General features: G+C 40.0%; 1 protein-coding gene across 1 annotated transcript in view; it reads left to right on the plus strand.

The window, feature by feature from the left end:
* The first annotated feature begins 782 nt into the window (after window positions 1–782).
* The window catches only part of DEUP1 (deuterosome assembly protein 1), a 47,528-nt gene continuing 31,128 nt past the window's right edge, over window positions 783–17,182 (plus strand). Inside the window, exons 1-4 of the mRNA XM_086473674.1 lie at window positions 783–857; window positions 1,371–1,435; window positions 11,437–11,608; window positions 12,967–13,062. Coding sequence (XP_086329800.1) covers window positions 783–857; window positions 1,371–1,435; window positions 11,437–11,608; window positions 12,967–13,062 — 408 coding nt within the window. The remainder of the gene's footprint in view (window positions 858–1,370; window positions 1,436–11,436; window positions 11,609–12,966; window positions 13,063–17,182) is intronic.

Consider the following 17,182-nt stretch of genomic DNA (forward strand, 5'->3'; position numbering starts at 1 on the left):
CTCGGGCCACCGCCCCGCCTCGCCGCCTGCCCCGCCGCCCGCCTTGCCCCGGGGGCCGCCCCGCCCCACCCCGCGGCCTCCGTTCGCCCAGCCGGCCGCCCGCCTTCCCGCCTCGCCCTGCCGCCCTCCGCGTTACCGCGGCGACGGGAGAAGCCGCCCGGCGCTGTCGGCAGCAACGGCTGGGAGCGGCGGGCCGGGGCGGCGGCGGGCGGGAGCTGGGGCGGGATGGGAGTGCGGGGGTGACCGGGCTGCGGAGCTCCTGCCGCAGCCGTAGCGACATCGGGTGCGAAAGGAGCGACGGGGGCAGCGCGGCAGGTAACGGTCGGGGAGGGGGCGGCCGCGACCCCGCCAGGCCGCGGGGGCCCGGGGGGTGCCGTCGGGTACCCCGGTCTCCTCAGGTGCCCGGCATAGCCAAGGCTGCCCCGGTGCCTGTGTCACCTCAGGTGCCGGTCCCCTGGGGAGCCAAGGGTGGTGGTCCTGTGGCAGTGTCACCTCAGCTGCTGGTCACTGTTAGAGCCACGACTGCCCCTGTGGGAGTGTCACCTCCGGTGCCTGGTCCCTCTGGAGCCAGTGCCCCTGTGGCAGTGTCACCTCCGGTGCCCGGTCCCTTCGGAGCCAAGGCTGCAGTGCCATGTGGTGGTGTACACACATCTGCATGTGCTGGCACCCATGCCCTTGAGAGCCCCACTGCTCACCCCCACAATGAATTAGGGCTGTCTCGTGCCACCCTGTCACCTGTGATGTGGCTGGTTCTTGTTCTTGCCTACAGCTAGGCTTGCCCCATGCCCTTGTGTCCTGCTGGTCCCACAGAACCAGGCTGGTCCCAGCAACACTCTTGTTCTGATCTTTCTGCAGAGGTACTTGAGGGCTGTATGTCTCAGCGCTGCATCTGCTAAGCAAGGAAGTGAATAGTCAGTAGGAGTCCAAAATGGTGTTTGAGAGCAATTATAGCCTGGGGATAGGTTAATTAGGGTGTGTGAAGGTACGAGAAATGGTTGATGAATGCAGCCATGGATCTATGACAAATTTAGGTTTAAGTGGTTTAAAGTGTCTTGGCAAATCATTGACATCACACAAGAGGGAATGATCCAAACCAAGCTTCCTCATGGAAATCCAGGGCTATCCTAGAGCTAGCACCACTTCTAGTAGCTCAGTGCTGCACCAAGTGTGAAAGCTGAGGTTACTCCAAAAGTTTCCGTCCTGCTCATTCCAGCCTGTAATTAGAGCTACGTTCCCCTGTCCCTGTTAATTGCAATGGGAGAATTAGAGAAATTGGAAGGAAAGCATAGAACTATCCAGTATGTACTACTTAGCTGTGTAAATGCACACATTTAAGAATCTGAATGATTTGATTTTTGTTGTTTCAACAGGTTAAAAAAATGATCAGTAATATGGAGCAGGAGTTAGAAGTGTTTCAGGGACAAGCTGTTACTGAGTAAGTAATGCCTTAGTGTCTGGGAGTTGAATATATAATGAATTGAATTATGTGGTTTTATTGAAAATGTGAAACAAAGTGTTAATGATTTTAGAAGCAAATGCGATTCTTTCTCAATTTCTTCTGCTGCTTTCTATGCGAACTGGAGAGGTTACTGATGATTAAGACAACACATCTTATTGCTTTAGCTAATAATCTACTGACTGTTTCTGTTATTTAAATTTTTTAAATCTTCATACCTGAACAAAAGAGGAAAAATGAAAGCTATGTGGGGTTTTGTTAAGATGTTAAGAAATTTTATTTTAAACTGTTCTAAAAAATAGTTGAAGTTGCTAGGCTACAGCAGTATAAACTTACGTATCACAGCTCTTAAAACACTCAAAAATATTAAAAACAAGGCTATTAATTGCTAAAGCCCTAGTCTTATTTTGCACAGGTATTAACCACAATTGTTCTTCCCAAGTATTAAGTGCACTTTTCATCACAACACAATCATCTTTTTTTGACAGAATGGAAGTTTAGTTCCTTTAGCGTTAACCTAAAAAAATATTAGTACAGCACAAAATCTTTCTAAAGAAGTGCAAATATGGATGAGATTCAATGTAGGACGTCATCCCACCCAGTCTGTTCAAGGAACACAGCAATATAAAAAGTACTTCCCATATAATAAGCTAAATAGAATACTTATCTATCATACTTTGTAAATAAACTTATTAGCTATTTTTCATATAAAAGAGTTTCTTCTATCATTATTACCAAGAAGCAGTCCAAGGTAATATGATGCATATTAAGTGTAAAAGTATTTCATAAAATAACAGAAACACGCATATTCTATAACACCTTCTTCTGGCCCAAGAAAGTTTTAACAGGATTTCAAAGTGTGTTCTGTTGTACTGAAGAATTATGTGTGCACTTCATGATAGAAAAAATTGCTGCAGTAAAATAGTATATTCTGAACAATGTGGCCCTTGTTTTTGGCTTTGAGGGGCATTTTTTTTGTTAGAGATACAATTGGCAAATATAGTTATATAAAAACTTGCATTTAAAAAAATAAAAATATTGCTGTTTGGATAATATTTTAACAAATCAAAAGCCTCTTTCAAGAGTTCAGATCCTGCCTGGCCTTTGTTGTAATCGACATACGTGAAATTCCAGGTCATTGCAGATGAATCGAGAGTGATTTGTCCCATCATAAACCAGATATTCTCAGTAGCTATTTATTTCCATTAACTGTACAAAGGATCTGGGAGAGTAGTTTAGAGTACACATCCACTGATAGAAGACATTCGTTTCAGTCTATGCTTACGGTATTCCAGAGATGATGCAGATAGCATTAAAACCGGGGAAGATGGCTGAATAGTGGTGATGGAAATCATGACAATTACATCCCAGCTGCAAGAATTCATAAATCACAGATAATCCATCCAGAGATGTGTATGATTCTGTATGGGTGAAAATTGTTAAATAAATCAGTTGTAGTTCACTAGTAATTAAATAAATTAGTTGTAGTGGAACTTTGGGGTAGAAGATTCTAATGGACTATTGTGTCGCAACTGATCTGTATATTTCCTACTTTTAAAGCATGTTTTAGGAAGATAAAATTAATTAATATCGTCTCTAGAAGCTGGGTTAAAGATCAAAAACTAATGAATGTCCTGTCTAAGACGGTAATCTTTGTTAACGTTCTGCGTGGGTTTTGCTTGTGTTTGCATGAATATGGTCATACATATTTTCCTATTTGTCAGCAAACCTGGGTAATAAGGGAAGAAGGCATGAAGTAGAGACTGACAGTATGAACCAAACATTTCTTAAAATGTCGGTTTCTAAGTTACAACTTTATTCTAAAGTGTATGGACAATAATATTCTTTCTATGTCTCTTAGGAAACAGTCACAAAAATACAAATCTGTGCAGAACTCCAAAGCAAAAGACAGATAGATAGAGCTAGAAAGGTCTAACTTGTGCATTTTTCATAAAGGCTTGGAGTTGGGAAAACTTATTCGGATTTCGGTTTGTCAAAATTTGGAAACATCTAGATTTTACATGGAGATAAATAGTTATTAATGACAGCAGAATATGAATCATCTCTGTTTTCACCAATATGAAGACAGAATAAAAGAAGACTAAGAGCTTGCCTACATCACTTTAAAAATGAGATACCTTTAAGTGTTTTGAGCTGTTTCAAAGTAAATGCAATGACAAAAAAAAAAAAAAAGCTGCCACTTGGTTAAGAACAAGTTGTTACTTCTGTGTATGAAGAATCCATTTGATGTATGCTTTCAGCAAAGCGGGAACGCTGAATGCATATGGGTAAAAACCCATAGGCATAAACTTGTTCTTTGTGTGTTTGTTTACCTGATGGCACATTAAACAAAAGATACCAGAGTGTTCCACATTCCACATCCAGTGATCAAAATAAATTCTTATGATTGTGGTATTGTATGAGTGGTCATATTCTCAGGGGGATAGTTCTCCTCTTTTCACACAATCATAGAATCGTTTAGGTTGGAAAAGACCTTTAAGATCATCAAGTCCAAGCATTAACCTAGCACTGCCAACTCCACCACTAAACCACATCTACAGGTCTTTTAAATACCTCCAGGGATGATGACCCCACCACTTCCCTGGGCAGCCTGTTCCAAGGCTTGACAGTGAAGAAATTTTTCCTAATGTCCAATCTAAACCTCCCCTGGCGCAACTTGAAGCCATTTCCTCTTGTCCCATCACTTGTTCCTTGGGAAAAGAGATCGACCCCCACCTCATTTCAGCTTCCTTTCAGGTACTTGCAGAGAGCGATCAGGTCTCCCCTCAGCTTCCTCTTCTCCAGGCTAAACAACCCCAGTTCCCTCAGCCGCTCCTCATCAGACCTGTTCTCCAGGCCCTTCACCAGCTTCATTGCCCTTCTCTGGACACGCTCCAGCACCTCAATATCCTCCTTGTAGTGAGGGGCCCAAAACTGCACACAGGATTCGAGGTGAGACCTCACCAGTGCCGAGTACAGGGGCACGATCCCTTCCCTGGTCCTGCTGGACATGCTGTTTCTGATACAGGCCGCAATGCTGTCAGCCTTCTTGGCCACCCAGGCACACTGCCGGCTCATGTTCAGCCGGCTGTCGACCAGCACCCCCAGGTCCTTTTCTGCCGAGCAGCTTTCCAGCCACTCACCCCCAAGCCTGTAGCACTCCATGGGGTTGTTGTGACCCAAGTGCAGGACCCAGCACTTGGCCTTGTTGAACCTCATACAATTGACCTCAGCCCATCGATCCAGCCGGACCGGGTCCCTCAGCAGAGCTTTTCCATCCTCAAGCAGATTAACGCTCCCACCCAACTTGGTGTCATGTTCCAAAACAGTGAATGGGCTACAGTAGTAGAGCAGCTAGTCGTACCTCTGTGCTGTTAGGTGGAGATGCAAATGTTTGTAGTACCACAGCCATAATGCAGAGTGGTTCTGGTAGTAAAACAGCAGCAGGAATTTAGAGCTTCAAGTACAGCTTTCCTTTTTCAGCCGCATGTGTACCTAGAGGATCTAGGTAAGGAATTAGACAGAGACAGACATGGTGAAGATAGACTGAGAAGCTGTTTCAGAAGGCATTTTCCTTTAAGAGCTCCCTTTTATATATTGGTGACTGTAGGTTGAAGAAGCATGCAAGAACTGTTGAGAGAGAATTTTCTAGCAACAGCTGCAGAACATGCCTTGTGTGGGATGATCTGAAAGACAGGTGTCAGCCATGGTGGATCTGAAAGGGTAACCTGATGATCCAGGCTAGAGGTTGCATTTGCACTTGCATAACAATATTTAGATGATCCATGTGACACACAATAAAGAAAGTGCCTGTTTCTGAAGGGTAAAATCAGATAGCTGAGTCATTGCTGGTTCACCAGGGTGTTGCCACCTGACATTACACGAGGCTGGAAAGGCGCAGGTCCTTACAGCAGTATCAAAGGAGGTAGTCCTGATGCAGTATCGCTTCATCCTCTGTTTTTAAAATCAGATTTTATATTCCACCCAGAGGGAATCAAAGTCTACTGCACCGTTAATGCTATTTTGAGATGAGTTTCAGGCACTTGGTAGGGGGGTATTTTTGCTTTGTGATATGTACATCACAGTGTACTACTTGCTTGCACTTTATTTATCATTCTGTCACTCATTAAATTTTAAAATGGCATTGCTAACAGTTTTAACATTAAAAAGGCATTAAGATTTATGTGTGTATTTAAAAAGCCTTTCCAAGCTTAACATTGATAATGTTAAAAGTTTCAAGCATTTGTTGATATAAAAAAGTTTTAAAGAATTTTACTTTTAAAAAATCACATTAAGTTTTAATTATGATATTGTAAATCTAGCACATTTGCTCCAATTTCCTGTAATAATTATCCAAACAAGGGTTATGCACCATTTAAGCACCAAAAAAAAAGATATTCCATAAACACATACCCATCCATCCACTAGATGACCTTTAAAGGTCCCTTCCAACCCAAGCTATTCTGTGGTTCTGTGATTCTATGTTAAGGAACCCTTTTTTAGTGTAGTGCAATCAGAAGGTGAGCCTGCAGGATATGGAACGCAGAGTGCGTGGGACCAGTGCTTGACCCGGAGCACAAACTACAGGCAAGGGTCTTCAGTGTGTCTGCATGGGCACTGGGAGGGCAGACATCTGGAGCGTTGGCTGAACAGCTGGGATGTGAAAGATCACCAGAAAAGAAAGGAAGCATTTTCATGCTAGCATTCACACAAGATGGTTGTATCAACTACCAGGAGTAAAAGCATCTGCTTGTATTAAGGCTTAGTTTGCACAGTCATTTACAGTAGAGGAGCCTGTTAGCTAGCTTGCTGTTCTTCAGCAACGTGCTGGCAGCACGCTCAGCAGTTGAAGGCTCACTGGCAATAGGGATATTACCTCTGAGTTCATGGCTCTGTTTGTGTTTGGCTAAAAGTGGCTCTGCTAATGTAGAGTTCCTAATTGCTTGGCACATTCTCAGTTGCAATGTCCCCCAAAAACATATGCCAGATTGTATTGTTTGTGACACAAAATGGCATTCTGTGCTAATTTTGGGTGTTGAAATCCTCTCCAATGCTTCCTAGGATGGTGTGGTAACAGGCATACTGCTGTGCTTTTTATCATTAACCCTTTTGTAGGTTGCTGCAACATTATTCAGCTGCTGCACCATCTTTTCTCTCTGTGTGGCTGTCTCTATGGCAATTATTTCATAAAATAATAGCTATGCTCCTTTCAAGGAAATACCTCTGCTCATTTTAACAAACCATCATGTCGTAGAGATGTTAGAATGGCTGCAAAATGTTTAGCGAACATAAAAGCACTTTATGTGCACACAGAGGTGTGTACATCAACAGTCAAGAGAATACATAGCTTTTAGATTTTTATAAATCAAAGAACCAATTAAATTATAACCAGTGGCTATCACTTTTACGTTGGGGGGAAATGTGAATGAGATAAGTAATATTATTAAAAGGAAAATGGAACATGTCATAGCTCAAAACAATGTCATAGCATTCTTAGATTATTTTAAGTGAAGAAACTTGTTTATCAGAAGGCTGAATTTATTATCATGAAAAGTAACAGGTTACAAGATACTTTTTGCATCAGTTTAGATATCAGGAGGGATAGTTAACAAATTTGTGAAAGTACAATTGCTGGCTTTATCAACAGTAAATTCAATACAGACTTCTAATCAAAACAAAAAAAAAAAAGAAAGAAGAGACTTGAAAATTATGCAATAGTATGAGGAAATGGAAATTAAATGCAGACTAAGCTTCAGTTGTACAATGAGTAGTCACTATGACACGTGAAAAAAAGTGAAGAGAAAGCAGGTGTACCACTAGCGGTTTACTAACAGTATAACTGATTCAGATAAGGAGAGTTGACAGTGGAGAAACAACATCAGTTTTCTTTCTACCTTCATTTAGATATGGCAGTAATTGGATACACTAATCTCTAAATCGTTACAGAGAGAAAAATGCAGAAATTTCTACAATGATCAGATCATACCATTGCGAGGAGCAATTTGAAAGTTTTAAATGAGAATATTTTTTTCATGGCCAAGATAACATTGCAATGACTGAAGATAACACGTTTCAATATATTCCAATATGTTATAAAGATAAGATAAAAGCATGACTTTTAAAGAAAGTAATAAAGCTATATATTAGGTTAATTTATAAATAGAATCATAGAATCGTAGAATCATAGACCGGTTTGGGTTGGAAGGGTCTTTTAAAGATCATCTAGTTCCAACCCCCCTGCCATGGGCAGGGACACCTTCCACTAGAGTAGATTGCTCAAAGCCCCATCCAGCCTGGCCTTGAGCACTGCCAGGGAGGGGCCACCCATAGCTTCTCTGGGCAACCTGTGCCAGTGTCTCACACCCTCACAGCAAAGAATTTCTTCCTAACGTGTAATTTACCTTGTTTCAATTTAAAGCCGTTACCCCTTGTTCAATCACTACCCTCCCTGATAAAGAGTCCCTCCCCACCTTTCCTGTAGGCCCCCTTTAAGCACTTGAAGGCCTCTATGAGGTCTCCCCAGAGCTGCCTTCTTCTCCAGACTGAACAACCCCAACTCTCTCAGCCTGTCCTCATAGAGGAGGTGCTCCAGCCCCCCGAGCATCTTCGTGACCCTCCTCTGGACCTGCTCAAGCAGGTCCATGTCTTTCTTGTGCTGGGGGCCCCAGAGCTGGACGCAGCACTGCAGGTGGGGTCTCACCAGAGCAGAGTAGAGGGGGAGAATCACCTCCCTCGACCTGCTGGCCACACTTCTTTTGATGCAGCCCAGGATATGACTGGCTTTCTGGGCTGCAAGCGTGCATTGCCAGGTCATGTTGAGCTTCTCATCCACCAGCACTCCCAAGTCCCTCTCCACAGGGCTGCTCTCAATCCACTCATCACCCAGCCTGTACTTGTGCTTGGGATTGCCCCAACCCAGGTGCAGGACCTTACACTTGGCTATGTTGAACTTCATGAGGTTTGTGTGGGCCCACCTCTCAAGCCTGTCCAGGTCCCTTTGGATGGCATCCCTTCCCTCCAGTGTGTCGACTGCACCACACAGCTTGGTGTTGTCGGCAAACTTGCTGAGGGTGCACTCAGTCCCACTGTCCATGTCACCAACAAAGGTGTTAAACAGCACCAGTCCCAATACCAACCCCTGAGGAACAGCACTTGTCACTGGTCTCCACTCAGACATCAAGCCGTTGACTGTGACTCTTTGAGTGCGACCATCCAGCCAATTCCTTATACACCGAGTCTCTCCAATTTAGAGACAAGGATGTTGTGTGGACAGTGTCAAATGCTTTGCACAGGTCCAGGTAGATGACGTCAGTTGCTCTTCCCTTATCCACCAATGCTGTAACCCCATGTAGAAGGCCACCAAATTATTCAGGCACGATTTGCCCTTAGTGAAGCCATGTTGACTGTCATCAGTCACCTCCTTATTTTCCATGAGCCCTAGCATAGTTTCCAGGAGGATCCATTCCATGATCTTGCCAGGCACAGAGGTGAGACAGGCTGGCCTGTAGTTCCCTGTGTCTTCCTTTTTTTCCCTTTTTAAATATGGGGGTTGTTTCCCCTTTTCCAGTCAGCGGGAACTTCACCAGACTGCCACAACTTCTCAAATATGATGGGTAGTGGCTTAGCCACTTCATCCGCTCGTTCCCTCAGGACCCATGGACGCATCTCATCAGGTCCCATGGACTTGTGCACCTTCATGTTCCTTAGATGGTCTCAGACCTGATTTTCTCCTACAGTGGATGGTTCTTCATTCTGCCAGTCCCTGGCTTTGCTTTCTTATTTGCTTCTTATTTATAAAAAAATATATATAAAGCAATTAAAACTAGAACAGGAAACAAGAAAGGTATAAAAAAGAAGTGAAAAAGTAGAAAATTTTATCAACAGTTAACTCATATGAGAACACGATATGCAGATAACAAATGCCACTAAAAAAAAGTTGTGTGGAAAGTAAATATTTACAGCAAGAAAGTAAAGTGAAAGAGATGCTACTCCTCAAAAGTTTAAAAATTCAACACAGTATTCCGCTGGCTAAAAGAGTCAGTGAAAGGTTTTCCTTCATTTCAGTGAGATATATGCCCCTTTTGGTACTTAGTATAAAAATACCTACATCCAACATTCTACGAGCTCTGAACGTACTAAAAATGCTTAGAAGTTGTAGTATTTAAAAAAAATCATGACGTTGATAAAAAATAATTTTATTTCACTAATTGACATTATTATAGTGGTAAGTCTCGTTAAGGCTTTTACCAAAAATAGTGTCTTAAGTAATTCTGATCTTGTATCTCAATTTAAGTAAGCTGATTTTTTTCCATATGACTTGATGAAAATTAAATTTTATAGATAATTTATGGGCTGACATACATAGTTAAGCAATTTGTTCAACAGCTAATTCTTCTTTGTACAGTCCAAAAGCAGCTCTGAGTGTTAATGGAATAAAATTCCCCTTCTTAGGCAGGAGGACTTAGGCAGGCCTGTACATTGTCTCCTCTATCTTTTTCCCAAACCCAAGAATCCTAGGTTAAGTGGGTAAGAAGCATTAAGTCAGTTAAATAAAATGTTCAGGAACATTTCAATAAACAGTTTTATTAAATTATGATATCGTTTTTTAATGACTGGACTGTTTCACTGAACATTGAATGGATCCGTGAGTTCTAGAAAGATTCTGAGTTTTACATAAATCCTTGCAAATCTGAAGCCTTCAGTTCACAAAACAGTCGAGGATAACTGGGCAATAAACTCAAAAATACTTCAGGAAAAAGATCTCATATACTCTAGAAGGACTGTATAATTTTGATGTGAAATAATTTCTAGAAATAAAAAGTTTTAAAGCGTAGAAAGAATTATGCGATTTCTTGCTATGCAAGTAAAAAGTATCCATAGCCAAATTTTCTATAATCTGTATCTTTCTTATTTCAAATTTTTTATATATTTGTCGTTAAATACAAAGTTGGAATGGGTAAGGAAAGAAATCTCCATACTAAAATGAAGATACTTCATATATATCTGCTAAATGATATATACCAGCTGATTTAAACGTTGTTTGACACTGCCCAGACAAAGTTTCATTTTTAAAAATTAATATATAAGAGTACAAGAGGGCAACTAAGAGGGCAACTTTGTCTGTTTTCAGTTTCTGATAGCTCTTGTAATATACCATAAATTAACCATATATCATTATTTTGTTACTCAGGACACATCATCTTCCTAAAGCAACAGTGTAAAACATTATCTACTGCTGCCAATGAAGTCATTCATAGTGTAAAGGATATATTCTACATTTAATCTCAGAAGTCTGGGAAAAATCAAATGTTGATGTTGCAGACATTGTACCGATCTCTATGAAATCCAGCACATGGTCCCTCAAAGACAAGTTCTTTTTCAAAATGCACTCCCTTCTGTGCTTCCTAGTAGAATTAAAACTTACTATTATTATACAAGTCACCTTGTGATTTAAGTCCATTTTCCACAAAAAGAATGGGAAAATAGGGTGTAAAAGTTGAACTAGCAATTAAGAATTGTGACTTGCTTTCAGGCCAGCTGTTTAATAACGGCCTCCCACAAACTCTGCTTCTATCATTATGTACCCTCAGTGGGAAGTCCCGTGCCCTCAAGCAACTTAATATTCAGCTTCTCCTACTCTTGTCCATTGAGGTTTGGGCCTGGATACTTTCAACTCAACTTATGCTCATTTGACAGTTCATCCCTGAAAGAGTGAAAGGGTATCAAACAGCATTTTAGCTAGGAAATTGTCCAGAATATGGTAAATACTCTGACTTTGACTTCGGGCAAACTTAAGATAGATGAAGTGCAATTCCACCTACATTTGAAGGCATCATTTAACTTTGCCATTTCTTTCTTTCCAATGTTGAAAATTGGTTATTTCCGTCAGAATTAAAATAAAATCTTAGCAGTGTAAATAAAAAATTGTTTTCTCCCTTATTCTTTATTTGAAAAAAACAATCTTTTTTTTTTATTATTAGAGCTTCTCCATGTGAAGTTGAACTTCAAGAATTAGTGCATCAAATTGTCATCATGGTAAACAGGAAGAAGGTGGAATGGGAAAGGAAGATGAAAGCTTTAGAAGCAAAGATGGATATCCAGGATCAAGAATTAGCAAGTGCCCAAAGCAAACTGGATCAAAAAGGTCAAGAGGTATTTGGGAATATCATGTTCTATAAAGAAAGCATTTATCCTGGTAGTTAGTTAATAGTGTGCTCTACGTGCTCTATAAGGAGACCTGTTTGTTCTATCACATAAAAATACCAAACATGCTCTAAAGGTCACTAATTATCCTTAGTGTTTTGTTTTAAAGTGTGCTTCTGTTCTGAAAAGTGGTTGTAAAAATGTCATTGAAAGTCTCATATTTCTTCTATTTCCCTAAAGTCTAAATCAAATATTCTCAGTTTAGCTGTAAAAAGATAATTTGATGTTTTTTGTAAATGCCGACACGCCCAGTTTCATCAGGAATTTTGAACAGAAATGTACGGTTCAAAAGGTTTCAGAAAATTATGTCTTTGTAATGCCTGTTTATACCTGATTTTTATAATTTTGCATGATATACTGTCTTTGTATGATAATTTATTATTAATAGTGAAGATTCAAATCGTATTACCACTTAAACTTGCTTATCCAGCTGAAAGCCCCAGTGTACTTGATGTTGTTTGTGCTTCACAGTCTTGTCTGCCAAATATTCATTCAGAAGCATCAGTAAATCCTAGCACAGCATTCAGTTCTAGTTCAAGGCAGCCGAAGTTAGGTGTTTACACATGGGTATCTGTGGTGAGCTAGGTGTCTAAACTGCCAGTGGGAGTTTTGAAAATTAATTAACTCTTCCTAATGAGTAGTTAGGAACTTAGCCCTTAGTCACTGCGGTCAGAGGAGCCAAGAGAATATTATTCAGATACCTAGTCCTTAAGGCATCAATTTGTTTGCCTGTACAGAGACCTCTGAAATATTTTAGCATATTCTACCCAGCTTCCAGCTGCCCCTCCAGAAAAACATAGGTGTCATTTATGTTCTTTGTCTTATTTCTCAGATCTCCATCAAATTCAAATAATTCAAGATATCTCAAATGGCACTGTACTTAGGGAGCTGAAATGAGTCTACAGTGTCTCCCAATAATTTGTACATAAGTAGTTGAAAGTCATTTATATGATTATATAAGCCATTCAAGCAAAATTTTCGCAACGGGGCACAGCAGTTCATTCGTATAGTTGGGTCAGAAAAGCTTTCATTAAATGGTCTCTCGTGACAAACTCATACAGTATTATCATTAAATCATAACGTAAGCATACAATGAGGTTTTTTACCATAAAATCCCTAACTTGATGTTGACACAATCTGGGTTTGTGGCATTCAGTTTTATTATTAAGTTACTGAATAAGTCTATACTTATAATGTCTATCCTTTAAGCAACGGTCTTCTTTCAAAGTTTCAAATTACTATTCTGAAAACAACCTATTTTGGAACACTTTAGAAAAGGTAAATTTGAATGCTTATTCTAACTGTAGGTAGGACTACTTCGACAGAAACTGGAAGAGTTACAGAAAACTAAATATGAAATGGCTCAGAATTATGAAACTCAGCTTCAAGCACTGCAATCTCAAGTAAGAAAAATGTCAGTTTCATTATTGCAGTATAAAGAGCTTTTACATGCCTAACGGTATAGATGTACCTTTATAGATTTGGGAAAGATGAATCGTGTCATACAAATGATGATGACTACAGCTTCCTACCAGGCTCTGTTGTCATTTCTGTACTGACATGTCCAAATTCTTTCGATGGATTTTAACGTGATTGTGACATCTGTTATGAAGATTCGATTTCCTGACTTTGGACTAATAAATGAAAACCTTGGTGAATGAATAAACTAAATAATTAGACTCGTGCTAATATGACTCTGATGGACATTAGGAATTTTAAGACTTACTTAAACTGTTCTCATCATGTCTTTGCTATAATTTTTTCTGGTTTTAGTTTGCCTTATTTAAAGGGATCGTTAAAGTCGTCTGATAGCTCTCCATGAGGGAAAATAGTATCAAAACTATAGTAACCTGGATTATTGACATGGGGAATTTGTTTTGGCTTGATTTATTTCAGAGTGTGCTTGTAGCCCAGAAAGCCAGTCATATCCTGGGCTGCATCAAAAGAAACATGGCCAGCAGGTTGAGGGAGGTGATTCTCCCCCTCCATTCTGCTCTAGTGAGACCCCACCTGCAGTACTGCATCCAGCTCTGGGGCCCCCAGCATAAGAATGACACAGACTTGCTCGAGTGGGTCCAGAGGAGGGTCACAAAGATGCTCAGGGGGCTGGAGCACCTCCTCTATGAGGACAGGCTGAGAGAGTTGGGGTTGTTCAGCCTGGAGAAGAAGGCAGCTCTGGGGAGACCTTATAGAGGCCTTCCAGTGCTTAAAGGGGGCCTGCAGGAAAGGTGGGGAGGGACTTTTTATCATGGAGTATAGTGATAGGGCGTGGGTTTCAAACTGAAAGAGGGGAGATTTAGATTGTGCATGAAGAATTATTTTTTTTTTCGATTAGGGTGGTGAGGCACTGGCACAGGTTGCCCAGAGAAGCTGTGGCTGCCCCCTCCCTGGCAGTGCTCAAGGCCAGGCTGGATGGGGCTTTGAGCAACCTGGTCTGGTGGAAGGTGTCCCTGCCCATGGCAGGGGGGTTGGACTAGATGATCTTTAAAGGTCCCTTCCAACCCAAACTGTTATATGGTTCTATGATTCTACTTGGCTGTGTTTGCTCTGTGCCCGTATTTTTGTTTCTTCATTATTTTCCACTTCAGTCATTAATCTAATTTCTTAGCGAACTTTGGTCTATTCTGTTTCTCAGATTTTAACAAGTTAATATAAACAATTCTTCACAATTCTGCTATTCTACTGTTTCCTTCACTGGATTCTCCTGCTAGAGATTTAGTGTTATAATTTAAAATTTCCAGTCATCACATCATAGAATCATCTTGGATTGCATAAACTGGATATCATTATTTTCACTTAGAGGTGACACCACCACCCAAATCTATCAAATGAATAAATGTATAATTTATTTTTAAGGTTATGTTGTCTTTAATTTATTTTTTCTTTTACATATAGAAATGGATTGGACAAACAATTCTGTGAGTAAGCAGAGAATGTTTTGGTTGTTATGTAATTAACACTTTTAATCATTTGGGAAAGTAGCTAGAAGCAGAAGTTATTTTATAATTTATGCAAAAAAGAAAAAGAAACATCTTAGCATGATTATTGAGAAGATAGACATCATACAATGAAAAACGGTGTGATTTTTTACCTATAGTTGTGAGGTACCTTTAGCAATGCAGAACTATCCCCCAAAATATAGCAGATTTCTCTTTTCTCATCCCTTTTCACATTTGCTGCAATATCTTTCACTTCTTAATTTTTTTTATCACATGCTAAAAATGACTGGTTTAGGTTACATGTTGTTGCTAAGAAATTCACTGAAATTGCACTTTATGAAGTTGAAACTCCGGGTCATTTTCATAAAGATAATACAATGTTTTCTCTTTGTGGTTTTTTTTTAAATAATCTGCCACTTCCTAACCTAGAAGCTTCTCTCTGTAAACCTCATTATACTTCTTGCCAAGATTCTCCTTTTTAGTTACCGCTCGGATCACCTAACCTTTCTTTCAGTTTCCTGATTGCTTCTTCTTTTATCTTTATGCAAGCAGTTTGGATTTCTAGCTCTTAAGAATATAAGTCACTTTCCCAATCTATGCCTCCAAACATTTCCTTCTTTCTCAGTTACCCTATGTATTTTAGCAACGTTTCCAGCACTGATCCTGTTTGCATTTTAGAGTTCCCATTTTCTCCTTTCACCAAACTGTATTTCTTCATGAAATAGCCATCCAGTACATATTGACCAAAGAGGTGACCTGCTAAGTGCCTAAGTTAGGAGGCCTGCCTCTATGTGATAAACAGAAAGTTTGCCTGTCAGAACAATTCTAAGCACCTAGGACAGTAGGACTATCCCACCCTGCTCCTCTAGCTTTTACCGCATCTCCTTATTGAGTTTCTTTCCTAGATTACAGTGCTGCGATGTCTACAATAGAATGACCTTAATGTCCCCAGTTCTTAGCTGCACAAACTCATATTTAAAATATATAGCTTCCCTGATGATATTAATCTTTGCCTCATCTCCTTTGTCTCCCTTCTTTTGGTTCTTATCCTCACTTGAAAGTTATGCCTCCTTCTACACTGTATAATCTTAAGAGCTACAATTTAGTTTTGCACAAATGGTGTGAGTGTTACTATTTACCAGTAGTCTTGTATCTTTCTCTGCAGATGTATTCTTAAAATCTCTCCCAATTTTTGTTCCTTCTTAATCTTGCTAGAAATAGAAAGGATCGCTTTTTCTAGCTCTCAGAATGCGAGGCTACTCAGAATAAATTTCTCTCTGATATGCTGCTTCTGTAGTCCTCCCTGCTTTTTACCCTTGCTACTGATAAAAGCAGCTGTTTGATGAGCAACATTCCCACTGAACTGATTGTGTGCCTGTCGAATGCAGTAAACCCTGTATTTTTCTTGTATTAGGGAAATCATTCCTGATACGTAACCTGAAACTCTTAGGCCATACTGCTGCACTCATTCAAATGTATGACATTTTGTCATAATTAAATAGGAAAAACTGTAGGCGTTCATCTTCATTACTTTTTTCCTTCATTTTTTTCTGTATTAATGTTTAGTAGTTATTCTCATTTTGAAAATGACAGAAATCCCTCAGCAAAAAAAACCAATCTTGCTCTAAGCACTTCAGCAACTAATTGCCTCACTACTAAATGTCTACATTTAAATGCTAAATGGCTACATCTGAGCTACCTCAGGCTCCCTTTAGAATCAATGGAGGGAAATGGACACCCCTAGAATATAATTCATGTCAGTATATGACGAGAATTTGAGACGGCTGAAATGACTAAGCATTGGGAGGCAGCTTTTTCTAATGCAGAGTAGCTCGGGCTTGGATGTCTAACTTTCAGAAATCTAAACTTTGATGAATTCTACTCCAGAACTCATTAAAATGCCTCTTTTTTTTTTTTTTTTTTTTTTTTTACTTGTTCAACCTGCAAATAGAACAACTTGGACCTTATTTTTAAATCATATATCTAGCATTAAGTGGAAGGATTTTTGGCTTTTAGTCTAGTTTTTGGTCATGATAACATGCAGACTATAATCTGTCTGAAATATCCTACTTTCGTTAAACATCTAATATTCAAACTGAATTTTCTCATTTTGGCCATTCTGTTCCATTTTAGACTTATTTGCTGAATTGTTAGATCCTGTAATTCCTAGCCTTTTTAGCATGAGCAGTCTAATACCTGTCTTCATCTGAGTTTGCTCTTCCCAGGCAGTTCGCATATGCCATAATATATTCAAGAGAAGAACTCTCGTTGAGAAAGAGTATCTTTCTTCCAAAGGCAATGAGTTCCGTGTTGTTTGAGCCTGGATACTCTGATCCATTTTAAATCTTTTCTCTTAACTGTGTTCTCTGGCAAGGTCAATTTCAAATATAGGCAGCTTCTCTGCAAGACTTTTTGTTTTGTTTTGAAGATGACATCTCAGCTCTGTAAGTCCATGTTACAGGATTTCTATTCAGAAATTCCAAGTTGGTCAAATCTGTTCCTGGACCTCTCTGTTTCATGACACTTTCTAGTCTAGGACAATCTATTCTGGTCATCTTTTCAGTTCTTTTTTGCTGTTTCATAT

The sequence above is a fragment of the Leptosomus discolor genome, chromosome 1, assembly GCF_034619465.1.
Source record: "Leptosomus discolor isolate bLepDis1 chromosome 1, bLepDis1.hap2, whole genome shotgun sequence".
Taxonomy (NCBI): Eukaryota; Metazoa; Chordata; class Aves; order Leptosomiformes; family Leptosomidae; genus Leptosomus; species Leptosomus discolor.